Source organism: Suillus discolor (genome assembly GCF_016758755.1).
Source record: "Suillus discolor strain FC423 chromosome Unknown F5147scaffold_29, whole genome shotgun sequence".
Taxonomy (NCBI): Eukaryota; Fungi; Basidiomycota; class Agaricomycetes; order Boletales; family Suillaceae; genus Suillus; species Suillus discolor.
Genome location: NW_024541276.1, coordinates 176,671 through 193,343, shown reverse-complemented (window position 1 = coordinate 193,343; position 16,673 = coordinate 176,671). Strand labels below are relative to the sequence as shown.

At 48.5% G+C, this 16,673-nt stretch overlaps 6 protein-coding genes across 6 annotated transcripts; 2 read left to right on the top strand and 4 right to left on the bottom strand.

Annotated features, from left to right (window-relative positions):
* Positions 1 to 1,041: 1,041 nt before the first annotated feature.
* On the top strand, positions 1,042 to 1,982 carry F5147DRAFT_577304 (uncharacterized protein; the record flags this gene model as incomplete). The annotated part of the gene is made up of 2 exons (XM_041431388.1): positions 1,042 to 1,180; positions 1,240 to 1,982. The coding sequence occupies 2 exons, from the start codon at positions 1,042 to 1,044 to the stop codon at positions 1,980 to 1,982; spliced, it is 882 nt and encodes a 293-aa protein (XP_041292548.1).
* Positions 1,983 to 3,090: 1,108 nt separating this feature from the next.
* On the bottom strand, positions 3,091 to 4,509 carry F5147DRAFT_653049 (uncharacterized protein; the record flags this gene model as incomplete). Its single annotated transcript, XM_041433744.1, has 5 exons — positions 3,091 to 3,282; positions 3,329 to 3,336; positions 3,595 to 3,891; positions 3,947 to 4,081; positions 4,131 to 4,509. 5 exons carry the CDS (start codon positions 4,507 to 4,509, stop codon positions 3,091 to 3,093), a joined length of 1,011 nt encoding a protein of 336 aa, XP_041292547.1.
* Positions 4,510 to 9,768: 5,259 nt separating this feature from the next.
* Positions 9,769 to 10,478, top strand: F5147DRAFT_524696 (uncharacterized protein; the record flags this gene model as incomplete). The annotated part of the gene is made up of 3 exons (XM_041429969.1): positions 9,769 to 9,967; positions 10,035 to 10,189; positions 10,242 to 10,478. Coding segments are annotated over 3 exons (591 nt in total), but the record flags the coding sequence as incomplete, so codon positions are not given.
* A 996-nt stretch (positions 10,479 to 11,474) lies between these two features.
* On the bottom strand, positions 11,475 to 12,439 carry F5147DRAFT_800342 (uncharacterized protein; the record flags this gene model as incomplete). The annotated part of the gene is made up of 3 exons (XM_041443260.1): positions 11,475 to 11,825; positions 11,873 to 12,169; positions 12,224 to 12,439. The coding sequence occupies 3 exons, from the start codon at positions 12,437 to 12,439 to the stop codon at positions 11,625 to 11,627; spliced, it is 714 nt and encodes a 237-aa protein (XP_041292545.1). The 3' UTR covers positions 11,475 to 11,624.
* A 162-nt stretch (positions 12,440 to 12,601) lies between these two features.
* On the bottom strand, positions 12,602 to 12,868 carry F5147DRAFT_577254 (uncharacterized protein; the record flags this gene model as incomplete). Its single annotated transcript, XM_041431385.1, has 1 exon — positions 12,602 to 12,868. A coding segment is annotated over one exon (267 nt), but the record flags the coding sequence as incomplete, so codon positions are not given.
* A 143-nt stretch (positions 12,869 to 13,011) lies between these two features.
* Positions 13,012 to 15,999, bottom strand: F5147DRAFT_577377 (uncharacterized protein; the record flags this gene model as incomplete). The annotated part of the gene is made up of 6 exons (XM_041431396.1): positions 13,012 to 13,766; positions 13,819 to 14,171; positions 14,411 to 14,662; positions 14,707 to 15,024; positions 15,078 to 15,256; positions 15,313 to 15,999. 6 exons carry the CDS (start codon positions 15,997 to 15,999, stop codon positions 13,012 to 13,014), a joined length of 2,544 nt encoding a protein of 847 aa, XP_041292543.1.
* Positions 16,000 to 16,673: the final 674 nt, after the last annotated feature.

Below are 16,673 nucleotides of genomic sequence, written 5' to 3'. Positions count from 1 at the left end.
TGCTTGCATTTCTTGAATCTTATAGCAGCAGCTGTGTCGAGCGCTGTCTAAACCTCGAAAGGCTGTGGGATTGAATCAGTGCAGGAAACGTACGAGGTTTCTGAAATCAGTCGATTTCACCATTTGGATTCACCACATACATTGAGCACGTTCTCTAACTGTACCCGCAGGTAAAGAGATACTGGCATCTATCCCGCGATATGGTTGATATGATGCTCCCTTCTCAGGCCTTTTTGAGCACTCAGACCGAGATATCGGCACAATCTATTCGAATTTATCCTTGAACCACCTCAAGTTGAGCCTGTGCTATACGTCCTGAGTTACCTGTGCATTAATAAGCGTGACCTAGGTTTCCTTGCATTTCCTGTGAGGCGAATTCTATACCATTATGCTTTAACCCCGAATTGATGCCTTTATTGGTTTCTGTCAGTGACGGCGTGACACACACTGCAATCGCATTTATATCTAGAACACCAGCTCAAAATGCTATTCGAATCACCTGAGACAGCCAATACTCCTTTCATACCCCCCCTTCCCTCTCCCGAAAGTCTCGCGCCACCAGTCATTCCTCCAGTACCTCAAAACCACCACCCGCCTGCGTGGGCTCAACAGCCCCGCACGCCAGGGCAATACCCATATTACCCCCCGACACCGTATAATACCACGCCATTTATCCCTCCCGTAGCCACCATACCCACCGCGCATTCTACTCCTATCATGCCTCAAAGCTCCTACTTCCCCCCTCCTGCCAATCTTCCAAACATATATGGAGCACCACCTGGTAGTGGATTCTCGGCTGATTACACTGGGTATCCAAACGGCAACCCATCACCTTATGTGCCTACCCAACCTCCTCCGGGTACACCCTGGCCAGCGTCGGCGCCAGGGACAGGATACACGTTCCAACATCCGCTACCACCGGGTCCTCACGGCTGGGGTCCCCAGCTAGGGGCATTCACACCCGCAGGATATCCGCCAGGAGCATTTCCTACTCCTGCGGCAGCGTGGGGGATGCCTCTGCCTGGTGGGCCACCACCGAACATGTATGCTGGTCACACACCATGGGTGCACCCAACTGCACCGCCCCCTGCGCCGCCACAACCGCCTGACACTGCTCGCGCGAACTTCCGGTGGACGAGCAGTGCGGACCATATCAACCATTTTGCCGAAGGGCCACATTGTATGCGCCTCATATTCAGGCTGAGATGAATGTTTTCTGATCCAGTATCATTTTATTAGATGGACCCGTTCTCGAGCCTTTTCTTGTAAGGGCGGTATCGGCAACGATTAGCATCAATCCCCTCCTATCTCCACCTACAGACTCGCATGAAGACTACCTCCGCTGGAACATGATTTTCCCAACGAGTACTTGTTATCGCACAACTGGGCCAAAGCGTTCGTGGATTAAAGGACGCGAGGCACCCGCTACGTTCCCGCGCTTGTCACACATCCGCATCATCTCACGGTCATTCCCGTGGATGATCTCTGTCAAAGCTAGACGCCAAAACATTGGTGTGACTTGCGGCGAAGTGATCGAAGCCATTTCTTCCTATTTTTATGGGGACGTCGCGAAAAAGGAGTACGAAGGAGTTACAACCCGTCGCCGACGGGAGATTTGGCAAGCGTATCAGTATAATCGCTCAACGGACAGCAACGTCCCCGGCGGCCACCTGGGAGAACAGCTGAGACGCCTGGATTGGCTCTGCAGTAATTCGAGGTGGGGCGGTCTTGTCCGTAACGATGAATTCATCAAAGAGGCTTGTGGAGACGTCTTGCCTTGTACTTTCGAGCTCAAGTGCATCCCAAGCTACCCACTTAGTCCAGAGGAAGCTAGCGAGCAGCAGCGGATCGCGCGGCATGCTGAAAACCGTTCTCGTTCTCGTCCAAATTCTCGTCCAAGGTCTATGGCGTCTCGATCTAACTCTCGTGAAGGACGTGACACAGAGACTAGTACTGAGGAGGAATCGGAAGAACCGGAATGATATGTTTTGCATGAACAAGACACGTTACCAGGATTTTTGTTCTTGTTTTAAGGGGATCTCTCTTCATGATGTTTCATATTGTAGCCGTGACCTTTTTTGGCACGTTTATTTTTCATATATTGTTCTATTTTTGCTGTCCAACAGCTTACGCCTTGGAGTAGAGTTCACTTCACTCTTGTACAAACAATAAAACCAAGTGTTCCAGTGACTTAGACACAATAATGCATGGTTCTGTATGCTGGTCGTGTATTAAGCAAGTGCTACTTTGAATCCCGACATGAACATCATGATGCTGCGCAGTTACTACCAAAACAGGAAAGCCGTCGGAAACATATGTTACGGGTCTACTAACTTGTATTTCGAAGTTTCATACGGGGGATGGATCGATGAGACCTGAGACAATAGAGGTAAGGTGAAGAGTGAAACGATGACTAGTATTTATTGATATTGTTACAGGTTGTGGTCCTGAATCCTGATAGCAAGTCTCAGTGTGATACTGGTAACAATGCCTACAATGACTTCAAATTGTTCCACCATCCACATTTGCCTTACATAAATCTTGGACATGACTGTGGTATATAAAGCGCAGGCATTTCCTCTGCATCGTTATCCCACTTCATCTCCTATCTTCACCTCACACAGTCAATAGTTAAACCAATCCTCGATGAACATGGACTCATTCGCTGATTCTGTGCTCTGATGATCGTCCCGTGCTGCACTGGATGTCAGGCAGGGCACCCCCAATGTCCTGCGTGACATCTAGATTGTCCCACAAACGATGCTCCTCTCAAAGTCAGGTGAACACCCCACAATGACACACAACCAAGTTGCGGGGTATTCACCTGGCTGATGAGATATGCATGACATATTAATCTTTGCGTGTTCTCCCCATAACAGGACATCCATCAAACTCCAAGTCTTCAGGGCCAGTAGCTTGTGGTTGACCTGTGTCTACCCTTGTGACGGTCGTAGCACTGGGTTGCACCAACACATAACATCACTGAAGAGTGAGCATTCACTGGCATGTCCTCCTGTTTCCACCCATAAATGATGCTAAAAATATACTGTTGACTATGGTAGTGATGGGGTGCTCGAACCAGACATGTATTTAGTCCACGGGCCTGGCAGTGGGAGTCCAGCACGCGAAAACGTAGTCCTTAGGAGTGTACTCCAGGTTGTGTGAGCCTAACTTGTTAGAAGACAAATGTAGTACCACTGATGGCCCAGCGACCGTTGGACCCGTTCGGCAACCATCTGTTTGGGACACGGTCAGGCCAACTGAGGGTGAGGAACATGAGTCCTGAGAGACAAGGCAGAAAGCATGAAAAATCAAGTAAAAAATCTACCAGAACACCTAGAACACAACACATGTGGATTATTATAAATAATGCAGAACATAAATAACCATGAAAGGCAGGTGGAAGTGTGTGGATGAGGATGAAAAGCAGTAGTATGGCATAGTTGTAAGAGGTGGGTGGAGTATAGCACAGCGACCTGTGAGTGTTCATTCAACGATGTCACGTGATGTCATGTGATATGTTGCGAGGGGGGGGAGTGACTTGAGCTGGAGCCTGGGAGAGCTAGGATCTTTCACATCGCATGGTATGCTCACCCTTCCGATAAGGGCGCTTGAACGGCTTTCTGCAGCCTTCACAAACAGCCCTAATCTTCCCCTCGTGTACCTCTCTCACGTGGCGGTTGAGGCTACCCTTTGTGAGGAGTGTCGTGCACCCGGACCGGATGCATTTTATTTTGCCCTTTGCTTGGCTGGCCTGCACAACGGGGATAGACTGTTGCGCATTGGGTCTGCCTGAAGAGTTCAATGTGACATGCTCCTTGGAATGAATGCCCTGAAAAGATTGCACATCGTGCTCATAGGCAGTATCAGACGTGCCACGGAGCGATAATTCTAGTGATACATTGTAAGCGTTTCAACGGCAAGCTACAAATGATAACGAAGTCACCGATGGGAGTGTCCACATCCGCCAATGATGATTCTGTGACACGTGGATCATAGAACAAAAAAGCCTCAGAGTAGATGCTGTGCTGAGCCTGAGTTGCATAGTCAGCCAAACTAGGGGCGCTGTGGGACAACAGGCCTATATGCAGTGAGTGTTTGAAGGAAGGACTGCATATGAAGAAATTTACCTGTACTCTCTGACAGCGAGCCGGGGACCCCAAATGTTCCATGGAGTGCAGGTTGTGACACAAGATAACGGTTGTGTGAAGATACTACAAACGGTGTACTAATAGCATCAAGGCCATAGAGTCCAGCTTGGCAGTCGATGGTACTATCATATCTGCCCAAATTCTCGATCGTGGCATCTGACCAGTGGTTGTTATTAAGGATATCCATAATAAGGCTGTGGATCTCCTCGATCTCCTGTATTTCTTTGGGCATGCGCTGCCCTAATCCATCGAGACGCTGAAGACAACACTGCAGTCTTGTTGAATGTTGGTCAGGGGCCTGCCCTGCCAGTGACCATAGGGACGACGGGTTTTGTAGTGTTGATCTGGATGAGTTCATGCTGAGCTGGTGTCTTTGTTTATGATGTGCGTGTGGGTTATCCATCTGTAGACTCTAGGCGGCAGGTGAAGTGGTGCGATTGTTGGAGAATACTTGTCAGCTTCTGGGCTTTTATATCATGATGCACGATGCCCATGGCACGTCTGGCAAGTATAAGCTTGATCATGGTTACAGTATAATTTCCATTCAAGTTCATCCAAGTCTATCAACTCTGTGGGGGGGCAATGGCGGGGCCATCAGCCGTCCGTTGGTTACCCTCATGCTGTTAGATGAAAAGAAGATCAGATTTCAAGCTGAGCCACCAGTAAAGTTGCATACTGACTGAGGTCGCAGCAGGCCATTGCTCAAATTAGAGAGGTGATCATTGGACACGCCAGCACTGCGCTCTGGAATGCTCCTGCGCCTGACACGCCTACACCTGATAAGGTGTACCACTACATCATCCAATGTTGTACACGTGGCGTCATGGTGGCGACTGCTGGAGGAAATGATTCAGGGAGCGACATGTGTAGAGGATGCCCACGCCCAGGTGCAACCCGCAGGTAGTGTGTGGATCGGGTGCTATGGGTTATGGGCTGGCTTGGGTGTAGACTATTGCAACTTCCAAGTCGACTCAAAGGTTGTTTGCATGGATTCCTCCCCTTGCAGCGGACTCTGATCACCAGGATTATCTCCCAGGTCCAGAATCAAAGCTCGGAGAGTGCCATCAGGGTACTATGATATTGATGCACTTTTGATTCATATAGCCTCAGTCTAGTAGTCAAAATTATTTTTGCCATAGTACAAACATAGTTGAAAAGAGCTGAAAACGCTCGCAATACATTTTGCCGACTTCTGCCATCTGCCGAGAGGCCAATTCCTTTCTGCCTATGACACTAATTATAGAAGAGGTCATGTGAAGAACCTTCAAGGATATAAAGTGACGCCTATGATAACATGAATTAGCCGCCGAACGAGCATTTTCCTGCAATCGTTTGCAGGTCAATTACCTTGAACAGGGCATCAGTTCACAGGCCTCCAAAGCTCATGGCTATTGGTTCATGGTACAAGACCCCGTTTTTGAATGATAAAATGCGGCTCAAATAATAAGTTAGTGTAAACCGGTGGTAAGGTTAGTGTGTTGTTCCTGTCACAGAGATTGAATGGCTTGCTGACGCTTGTGAAAGAACAATATTAGCGTCAATCGTGACAGAGTGGAAACTTTGACATTTAGGTTATATTGTGGGGTGGCGGTCATTGTGCATGTGCGGTATTTTAGTGCATGTGCGCCCAAGAACGTACCTATTAATTTAGCGCCCTCCCACTGGAACAAGATCTTGCGGTCCTTACAGCAGCACTAGCCCCACAGTAATCACTTCCTTGCCGCTTTAATTGCCTTCTCTGGGTGTTCTATCTCGTCGTGCACCTTGCATGAATCGACTTTAAGCCTGGTTGGTGCATTTAGGGACGCTCAAAGTTGAGGGCACTCAGGATGCCCACGCCCACGCCCAGTACCGCCCCCCCCCCTCAGGCTTGTCTTTCCCGTTTTGTACATATCCAAAATAATTGCAGTTCGAATGAAATGTTTCTATGGGTATCTTGCGCGTTATTATCATGGAATTCCATTCATTCCGACCCATTGATCGTCCCCGTCAGGGCGATTACAACATGGCTATATGGGCGAGTCCTGTGGCACTGGTATTCATCTTGAGATATACATGTTGCTAGAACAGGCCTGGAAGAAGCCTGCACGATCCATATTTTCATTTATTCACAAGAGATGGATTGAAGCCCAGTACGTACTACTGCCATAATTATAAACACATGACTCATGAGCGACACACTGGTGGCCGGGTAGGGGCTGGCAATATAGCAAGCCATGGATGATGGAGGGTCCGCCGATCACAAATTTCAAACATACCACCAAGCCCTCGCAGTCGCACAAATTCCTCGGTGTCATCATAGTCTTAATAATCTTAAGCTGCAATCTAGTCTCGTGAACCAGCCACCTTGTCTGAAAAGGGAATGTGTGACAAGGTGTCTGGAAGAACTTCCCTTAGAGGCAGTAGAGTACACTTTCAAACTTTGCATATAGTACCAATGGTACCACATTGTGCTTCTAAGAAGTCCCAGCTCATGAACACGTCATGTCTTCTCCGTCTGTATTTGTCGCAATGGTGCAGCAAAAACGTACCAGAAACAATGAAAATATAGTCTTCAACATTCTCGACACATCTGCACCCCCACAGGGCCTGTTTTGGTCTGCTTGTATGTCAAGAATACTTGGAGCACACGGTGGCGAAATTCTCACGCTTGTGCACCAACGTCGTCCTGATGTGATGCGTGTGTGGGCTGTGCTGACATTGTTGCGAGGGAGGGCAAATTCTTAGCAGAATTCTTGCGACTCTCTCATGGAGAAGGTGTTTATTTTAGGCAGGTGGTCTTTGGATAGAATACAGGCAAGAGCTCAGGACAATTTTTTTTTGGGATCCTTGTTTATTCTCCTGTAGGGTGGGGCCCTATGGTGGACATTACTTACACTATTTTACTATGCGGCATATGCATCGTAACTCTGGCTATCGGTGCTTTGCAATGGTCCATGCGAGAGCAGGGACTCCGGAGATGTCGGACTCTTAAGGCATTGAGTTGTTGTATTACAGATTGAGTGCGCTTCCTTTCCTTTCTCCTTCCTCTGCTACCTCTATCCTCATTTCTTCTTCTTTGGACACATATTACAGTGACCTATCTCCGTATAATACGAGGGAATGGACGTGCATAATATCCCGTACAATACGGGCCGGCGGACCATGGGCCCATGGCAAAAATATCCTCGACCATGATGGATGGGCCGGGAGGGAAATTATTCCCGATGGAGGCGGGTGGGCCCATGCAGGGAATATGTAGAGTAAATGAGTGGGCCGATGTACATGAATATTCGGTAGACGGGTGGGCCGAGGTAGTTGGATATAATGCAGATGGGTGTATTAAGGTAGATGTGTATCAGATAGAAGGGTAGGTACTTGGTATCACATTCATGGATGGGCCCAGACGCATATTAAATTAGACGGGTGGGCCGAGGGTATTATAAAATATTGTATTAGACGGGTGGGCCCAGACACATATTACTTAGACGGGTGGGCTGAGAGTGTTGTACGAGATATTGTATTCGACGGGTGGGCCAAGGGTGGTATAAAATATAGACGGGTGGGCCCATGTGTATCATAATTGTAGACATGACGGAGCTGAGGTAGTTGTACATCAACCAAATCAGAGGAGGTAATAAATCAAAGTTACCAAGTTCCCGGAGCAGCAGGTGATCTCCTGACAATGGCCTTTGATGACATTTATGTTGTCTTGCAGAACATTGAATCCCGAGTGCGAGGCTTGTGTTGCCCTACGAGAAGCCAAGTTCTGACCACCGAAATTCGAGTGAAGCATACCAACTTCCGAGTGCCGAGGTCTGAGTTCCGAGTTCCGGGACCCAGGACTTGACACAATTCATCAATACTTTCCGTGGCCTTTGATGGCGCTGAGGTTGTCTTGCAGAACATTGAATCCGGGTGCGAGGCTTGTGTTGCCCTACGAGAAGCCAAGTTCTGACCACCGAAATTCGAGTGAAGCATACCAACTTCTGAGTGCCGAGGTCCGAGTTCCGAGTTCCGGGACCCAGGACTTGACACAATTCATCAATACTTTCCGTGTTAAATGGCCAACCAAAGTTGAGATGTTTCTGAAGAGAGCAGGTGCTCTCTTGACATGGCCTTTGATGGTATGTAGGTCGTCTTGCTTTGAATAAGACATAATTCACTGTGTAGTATTTCTTCGCAGACTCTGGAACGCGGTTCAGTCACAAGTATAACTCTTGAAGGAGAGAATCACCTCCATGATTGATGCAGTGAGATCGGATTATGGCTCGATGCCAAATCTAGGCTAGGTTGTCTTGCAGAACGCGAATTCCAGCGTGCGAGGCTTGTGTTGCCCTATGAGATGCCAAGTTCCGACCTCCGAAATTCCAGTCAAGCATACCGAGTTCCGAGTTCCGAGGTCTGAGGTCCGGGACCTGGGACTCAACACAATTCAGTCAATACTTTCCATGTTAAAAGGCCAACCAATGTTGAGATTCTTTGGAAGAGAGCAGCAGGTGCTCTCTTGACATGGCCCTTGATGATGCTTAGGTTGTCTTGCAGAATGTGGAATCTGGAGTGCGAGGCTTGTGTTGCCCTACAAGACTCCAAGTTCCGAGTGCTGAGTTCCGATGTCCGGTGTCCGGGACCCGGGACTCGACACAATTCAGTCAATACTTTCCATGTTAAATGGCCAACCAAAGTTGAGATTCTCCTGAAGAGAGCAGCAGGTGCTCTCTTGACATTGCCTTGTATGTTTCTTTGCCGAATCTGGAACGTGGTTCAGTCACGAGTATAACTCTTGAAGGAGAGAATCACCTCCATGATTGATGCAGTGAGATCGGATTATGGCTCGATGCCAAATCTAGGCTAGGTTGTCTTGCAGAACGCGAATTCCAGCGTGCGAGGCTTGTGTTGCCCTACAACACCAAGTTCCGGAATACCAAGTTCCGAGTTCTGGGACCCGGGACCCGGGACTTGAAACAATTCAGTCAATACTTTCCTTGTTAAATGGCCAACCAAAGTTGAGATTCTTTTGAATAGAGCAGCAGGTGCTCTCTTGACATTGCCTTGTATGGTGGTTAGGTTGTCTTGCAGAACACAAATTCCAGCGTGCGAGGCTTGTGTTGCCCTATGAGACGCCAAGTTCCGACCTCCGAAATTCCAGTCAAGCATACTGAGTTCCGAGTGCCGAGGTCCGGGACTTCCGATCGTGTAGTATTTCATTAAGAAATGGATGATCATACATCTTTGACAGCCAACATCATCCAAGCGTCTCTTATCTGATCCTCACTATCTCCACCCCCTTTAACACTCTAGTCTGGACATCCAGCAATCAGCTTCTGATTTCCCAAGAACAACATCCAGCATGAACGTTTCTTCCTCTTCCACTCCTGATGACATAAACATCTGGCGGACTTGGGCCCTGACTGTCACTTATGCAGCAGGTGAATATACTGCACAGAAATTTAGTGCAGAGAAGACTGGAGGAGACCCAGTGATACCTTCTCCCAACCTAGACACTGAGCTGGTGATGGCGTGCGATCGCTTGGCTGATGTGCTCATCAAGGCATATAAAAATCCCAGTGGGTCTTCCTGTAGATTCAAAAAATTCCTTCATCATTTAAATTCCTTCATGATAGTTCAGATGCAGATGGATATAGCAAGATATAGCAAATTGATCTCCCCAAAGGACACCGGGCATAATGAACAGAGAGAGGCGAAGTTGCTTGAGAGGTGTCCTCCCAGCCATGAAGGCCCAATGTTGGTCGACATGCCCGCCACAATTCTTGATTCATCCGGTGCCATCATCACATGGTACCTCCCAGATGCCCTGACAGACGACACCCAGGTGTGTAATATACATTTATATTCAATGGAAATTGAATATGACATGGAACCTGCAGAAGGAAATTAGGGCAGCCACCGATTTGCTTGCTCCTACCCTCGAAAAAAGTGTAAAGGCCAATGGCAATTGGCAGACTAATCAAGAGCGGTTCAAACAGGGATCGGAAAATGTTGGCTCAACTTCCGGATGCATAAATATATCTCCGGCATGGTATCAACAGGGACACGAGGTGGGATCTGACAAGATGGGGATTTCGGCAGTCAAACTCACCAATCCCATAGCATCTGTCCGATCCGGACGTATCAGCATCGTTGAAGGGACCTTCCTCCGAGAATATCCTCAAAGCCATTGCAAGGCCAGCAGCCATTGCGTCCGCGGCACTCAGGGTGATGCATCCTGAGCAGTACTTTGCAGGGTTGCGAACCTTTTCCAACCTCGGAGAAAAGGCTGTCACCAAGGATCTGCCACAGATGCCAGAGACCCTGCAGTACTGGGCATCTGTGTTTAACACCCTCTCCATCATTTCCAATCGGGAAACCCCTGATCATCGAGATCATTTATCCATTCCTGAATGCTTCGACATTCTCACCACCGTGGGGAACTATTCTTATGGTTGGATGAGAATGCCAAGCCTTCAGCTGGTGCTCAAGTACAATTCCGGGTGTATGATGGCATTTTCTGGAAGGATTGTAAGACATGGAGTTGATCACGTGGAAGGGGATCGGATTGCTTGGGCATGGTATATGAGGGATTCCGTTCACATCTATGCCGGGGTTCCCTCGTGTGGATGGGCTAGTGTGAATAGCCCATATGCCCTGTGAAAGATGAATGAAATCGAACAAGTGGTTACCCACGTAAATTCAAACACACACATACTTGTATCAATTAAAGCATCAACCTGTCCGGAACTCAGAATGCCAATATTTGGTGCTCAATCAAGTGTCAAATAATGTCCCCTGAGTGCCAGGATACCGAGTCCCGAAACATGGCACTCGGCACTCGAGGTGTGAGACTGATTTGACCGAACCCCAAACCACAAATTGGTAGATTGCTGGGGTTCGGGACTGAGCACTTGGCACTCCAGACAATTGTGATGCTTGTCCAGCCTCAATGATGAAGTGCTGAGCTCCGAGTCCCGGATCCCGGATCCCGAGTTCCAGATGCCGGGATTCGGGGTTCGGGGTCCGGGACTCGTGACTCGGCACTTGATAGTGAGTTCCGGATGTCAAGATGTGAAACATGAAACACGAAAGTGATGGCTCATATGTCATATTTTCAATCACCCTGATACCCCGACACAGGACACAAACCACCGAGACCCAGGTGCTGAGCTCCGAGTCCCGGTTCCCGAGTTCCGGATGCCGGGTTTCGGAGTTCGGAGCTCGGCACCTGGGTCTCGGTGGTTTGTGTCCTGTGTCGGGGTATCAGGGTGATTGAAAATATGACATATGAGCCATCACTTTCGTGTTTCGTGTTTCACATCTTGACATCCGGAACTCACTATCAAGTGCCGAGTCACGAGTCCTGAACCCCGAACCCCGAACCCCGAATCCCGGCATCCAGAACTCGGGATCTGGGACTCGGAGCTCAGCACAATCTGTGAGGGTCGATAATATTCTACATCTTGCATAAACTGAAGACTACTCCATTCTGAGTGAATGGGATTACACTCCTTTGGCTCTCTTCAATCTCTCTAGCATCTCAGTGTACATCTCCACCTCTCCCATCTTGGCTTGGATACCATCATCTTGCTCCTCCATCAATGCTACCATGCGTTCTCGAATCCACCTGAGTCCCACCAGTGGTGGAAATGAAGTGTCCTTCACAATCTCAGGAAGAATTATACCATCATCCTCAACACCATACTAGAACAGATAAGTCATCAATCAAGGCAATTAAAATTGAATCTTACCGCCCAACACTGGTAGTGTTTGATACAGCAGGCTATGACCAAATCCCACTGCCATGGTTCATCCGGGATTCTGGCATTTCCCATCCACCATGGACATACATAATCCTGCACGATCCTGGATGGATGTCCCGGAACTGATTCATCATCAAACGCAAGTAGGTGGGATGAAAAAATGTCGTCCGGAACCGTGTTCCAGGTTAGCATCAGATACAACTTAAGGATATATGCGACCGGGACCGGCACAACTGACAGAATGTTCTTTGAAGCGGAGTACTGCAGGACTGGTGTAACAAACGTCTGTTCAAGTGATTACCATTCACCAACAAAATCATCCGGTCAGCACCAACTTACATTCATTTCCCACTTCAGCCCGGCCTTGAAATACATGATCTTGTCAGCAGATGGAACATTGCTAACAGCTTCCCTCTGATATTGAGCGATGCATGCGCGGACGCGCGATCCAGCCATTGCAAAATTGCAGGAAATAGTTGGAAGGTCCAGCTCCAGGGGTTGGTAATGATTTCCGGGATTTGGAGTGCCAGATGATGATGCAGGAGATTCAGGCATGGCAAACACAGCTGTGTGATGCAGGCAAGGCAAGTGAAAGATGGTCAAGATGTGAAGATAAGAGTCACTGATGGATGGATAAGAAATTCAAACTCCGACCCTGACAATTCCCGGGCGTCAATTATGTGTGTGCAAACCAATGATTCATGAGGTAAAACATATTCATTCATCCCCAGCCTCTGTTAACACGTTCCGGAGGTCTTGAAATGCTGCCTGCGCATCCTGTCCCAGCAATGAATACATTTGAGATTGCCTTCCGGAGTAGCATGCATGACCCGGAAGGCGTTTCTCCAATGATTCCTGCATCCGGTCGCCCCATTGGGCTGCTTTCCACAAAAAAAAGTTACATGTCCAATCCATTTCCAATTGGACCAATATCATTTCTTCCTCCCATCGATCCCGTAATGCCTTCGCCCTCAGCCAATGCACTCAGTAAACTTGGGATGGGTCCAGTCAGGTAATCGCAGGACAGGACAAGCAGGGCACTCACATTCCTCATTCCACGATTGATCTGGACCACCGAGGTCGACTTCGACAGACCAAAACCAAGCGAGGGATTCATTCCGTTGACCTCAGGCATTCGGATCGCCCACCGCAGTGCTGATTTTGAGTTGCTCGCGAAGCAGGGGTTTGTATTTCTGAAGCTGGTCTTGCCCCGGCTCAAGTTTGATCATTTGCTTCCTGGTCTTTGTATATATACTGGCATGGAGGGACACTGCCTGCTGCACCGACGTCACCTGGGACCAAGCTCGAGTTTTCAAGGCTTGGGATTTGGCCTGCCTAACAGTAGTTCGGAACAAGATGGCCTTGTTGCACAAATGAATTCGGAGATTGTGAAGGGCATCATTGGCCTGTCCTTCACGAAGCGACATCTTCAGTGGAATCAGGTCCTCGGCCATGCAACGTCTGCATCGATCAACCCCAAGGTTGGATGGCAACGGGATTACAGTGAGCTCAGGAGAATTTGCCCATGTATCAGATGTCTCGGTGAAATCCGCCGGGTCATCATCGAGATCATCGAGAATGTCTATATTCAAGTCGTCAGGGTCATCATCTGCATCAAACCCCTCCCCGAGATGTGTAAGAGCAGATTGAGTGAAGCCATCTATCTGTCCTTGGAGACGATCTCGTTGCCGGGCGATGTCTAATCTCTGTGTCTCCATTGATCTTCTTCCAATTCTTCGGACCTCGATGAGCAATGCAATCTGAGCCTCCTCAATTGCCAACCCGGTCGATATCCATGTAGCCACAGATCTGCGAGAGGGTGCTGCATTGCGGGCGTTGCCCTCCTCTAATAATCTAAGCTCGATCTCCTTTTTGCTCGGTGCTGAGTTCAATGTTAACTCGGACCTCGACAGAGACAATCGAACTCCACACACCCTTCTTGATATTGATCTCATATTCATCCATCGCCGCAGGATCGTCTAATCTACTCGACTGAGCTGTCCTCTCCCTGGCTAACCACTCCGTTTTTAAATGTGCCGGTGCTGCTTCATCCAGTCTGTCAAATGCCTTTCCGCTATCGACGATGCCATTCCTCGCCAGCTTGTATTTACGGCAAAGAGTTCGTTTCATGCGGATCATCTTGCAGAAATTCGAGTCGTTCATCTGATAATCAAGGCATTCTTTTCGGTGCGGAGATGACATTCCCCGAGCTGCAGGGGAAATCAGGTTGAGACGTGCCCATAGTGTCTCCATGATCTCTCCATCGATCCGGTGTAGGGATTCATTTCTGACTAGGCTTGTAGAGACTGTTTTTACCTTACCTTATGTTGGCACTTTGTAGCTTACATAATGAAGTTACCTTTTCACCAGTTCTACTATGAGTCTGAGTATTCAGCAAGTTTCTATCATATTTCCTCTTCTCTGAGCCTTGAGCCTGGTCCAGAAACCCTTTAGGGTCGAATAGCAGCTAGGTTCTGCAAGACCCAACATTGTTCAGACTCACCATTTGAATTGTTGTACCTTCACCGGCCGATGCCCTCGATAAAGTTGGAAGCGTACCGGACATAGCAGCTGTCCTGATGTCCGTGAACATGCCACAACCCGATTCCGGGAATGATTGTCAGTCCCGGTGACATTTCGAGAAATCGGCTCTGATCCACCCGAACCCGGAAGTGTTTGTTGTACTGACAGTTGATATCGTAGAAGGTGACGGCCCTGGTGATTCCTTCCATGTTGTGCTGGGAAGCCTTGCACAGGGCGTAGTCCATGTTCATTTGTCTGCAAGTGATGCATGGTTAACTCATGCACGAGGAATCACATACATTGCTTGCCTTTCGCCTTTCTGAAAATCAACCATGGAGTGAGGGACAAAGCAACCATGTCGGGCACATGCAACCCCCCCGATCCCGGTGGACTCCAGCTTGTGCCGAGCAGCATTAGCTTGATTGACCGCCCGGTGGTTGTTGCAGCTCGATTTCTCCACCGTGTCAGCAGCCTCCGCTAGATGCATTTTATACCTGTCCTTTCCCACCATGAATCCCAGCCCATCTGATAGCCAAACTTCATCGAATGGCTTTATGGGATGCAGATGTTCGGCTTTGAAATTTCCGTCCATCACAAATGACCGGGTGTATTTCCAGCTTGGAGGGTTCATATTATTTCCGAGGTCCCAGTGGCATGGAACAAGACTCACTCATCCAACGACTCATCCCCTGACAACAGCACATTAATGCCGGGCTGAGGACATGCCGGGCAAAATAATGCGAGCTCCCCTGTGCTCGGGTCTTCAGAACGATGGCCAAAGCCATGCCATTTCATTGTCTTCAACTGCCTCCACTGTCGAGCGACCCTCATGAGCTCTCGGTATCGGTCCTTGCCAAATGCTTTGTCAATATCATGTCCAGTAGATGATGGTGGTAATGCATTACCGGAACAAGGTGAGGAAACATGCTGGAGGTCATTCGCCGGAGCTTGCTGTAATAGTTCATCGCCGAGGTGCCGCATTCAAGGTTGTCCAATAGAAAATCATCCAGCACTCTGAAGGTGAACACAGTCTTCAGCCTGTTAAAGGATGCAGGGAAAAATCCATGTCGAAACATTTGAATGTCCGGACTCGTAGCATTTGGGCAATCACAGCATCGAACCTCCAGGCGATGAACACCGGACTTGTCGACGATGACCATGGTGTTTTCCTTGGGCTGGAACTCAGGTCCGGACACAAATGGCAGATCTTCAGGCTCAAGCTGGTCTTCCAGTTCATCTTCTTCGAACAAATTCCACCTATCTGCGAGCGCTGGACATTGGTTGCCATCATGGCCAAGGTGAATGATGAGTCCGACATGAGCCAGGCAACTCCGCTCGAAGAATCGTCCATTCCATTGACTGATCCAGTGAAATGGATTGCTACGATGTTGACTCCTGCAACAGCCCGTGCAATAGAGTGGCTCGCCAAGACAATCTTGACATTTGTAGACCCCATCCTGGTCGCAGATGAAGCATCTCCTGTCTTCTGGTGGAGCCTCTCGATCCAGGAGGTGATGTAGATATGATTCCTGTCTCTGCAGCCATTGCCTGAGGTAATCATTTTGACTCTGTAAGTTTTCATGCTCAACCATGGTTTGAACACCAAAACATATAACATGAACTTGCCATGGTTTGTGGCAGTTGCAAAGGCTCAAATGAGCCCAGGTCTTGCTCATAGGCATTGTCAGGAAAGTCCTCCCAAGGAGTTGGTTCCTGGAGTGGTTGAATTGTGGGTGATTCTGGGGGAGAGTTAGGCATGGACCTGTGTGCATGATGTCTTGTGCTGGCAAGTGGGACCTTGACCCAAGTCTTCCTACCTTTGCTGCCCCTGGCTTCTACCCTGTGGGATTTTTGCACTGGGGTGCATCTACCTATTTTCATCTTATTTACTACTGTTGCAATCAAGGCATAAGCTCGGGTGTAATGAATTGTTATTGTGACATGATGCTGTGAGGTCTTGTTGGCTCATTACAAATTGATTTCCATTAATGGCTTCGCGTCCGATATAGGTCAATTAACCTATTATTAGTCTTTGCTCAAAGTTCAACTTCGCACAATTAATTAATACTTCAACCTTGGCTTATCCCCAGCCCATCCTCCAATCTTATTCACTATGGCAAGAACAGGCCCTTCCACCAACTCAACTTCGGGAAGACAAAGGGCACGCCAGCCAGTCGCAAAAGCTCACGGACAACGAAATTTCGGAGTTGAAGAACTACCTTCCTGAGTGGACTTCGGCAAAAAGGAGCGAGAAGTGAGGAGTTTT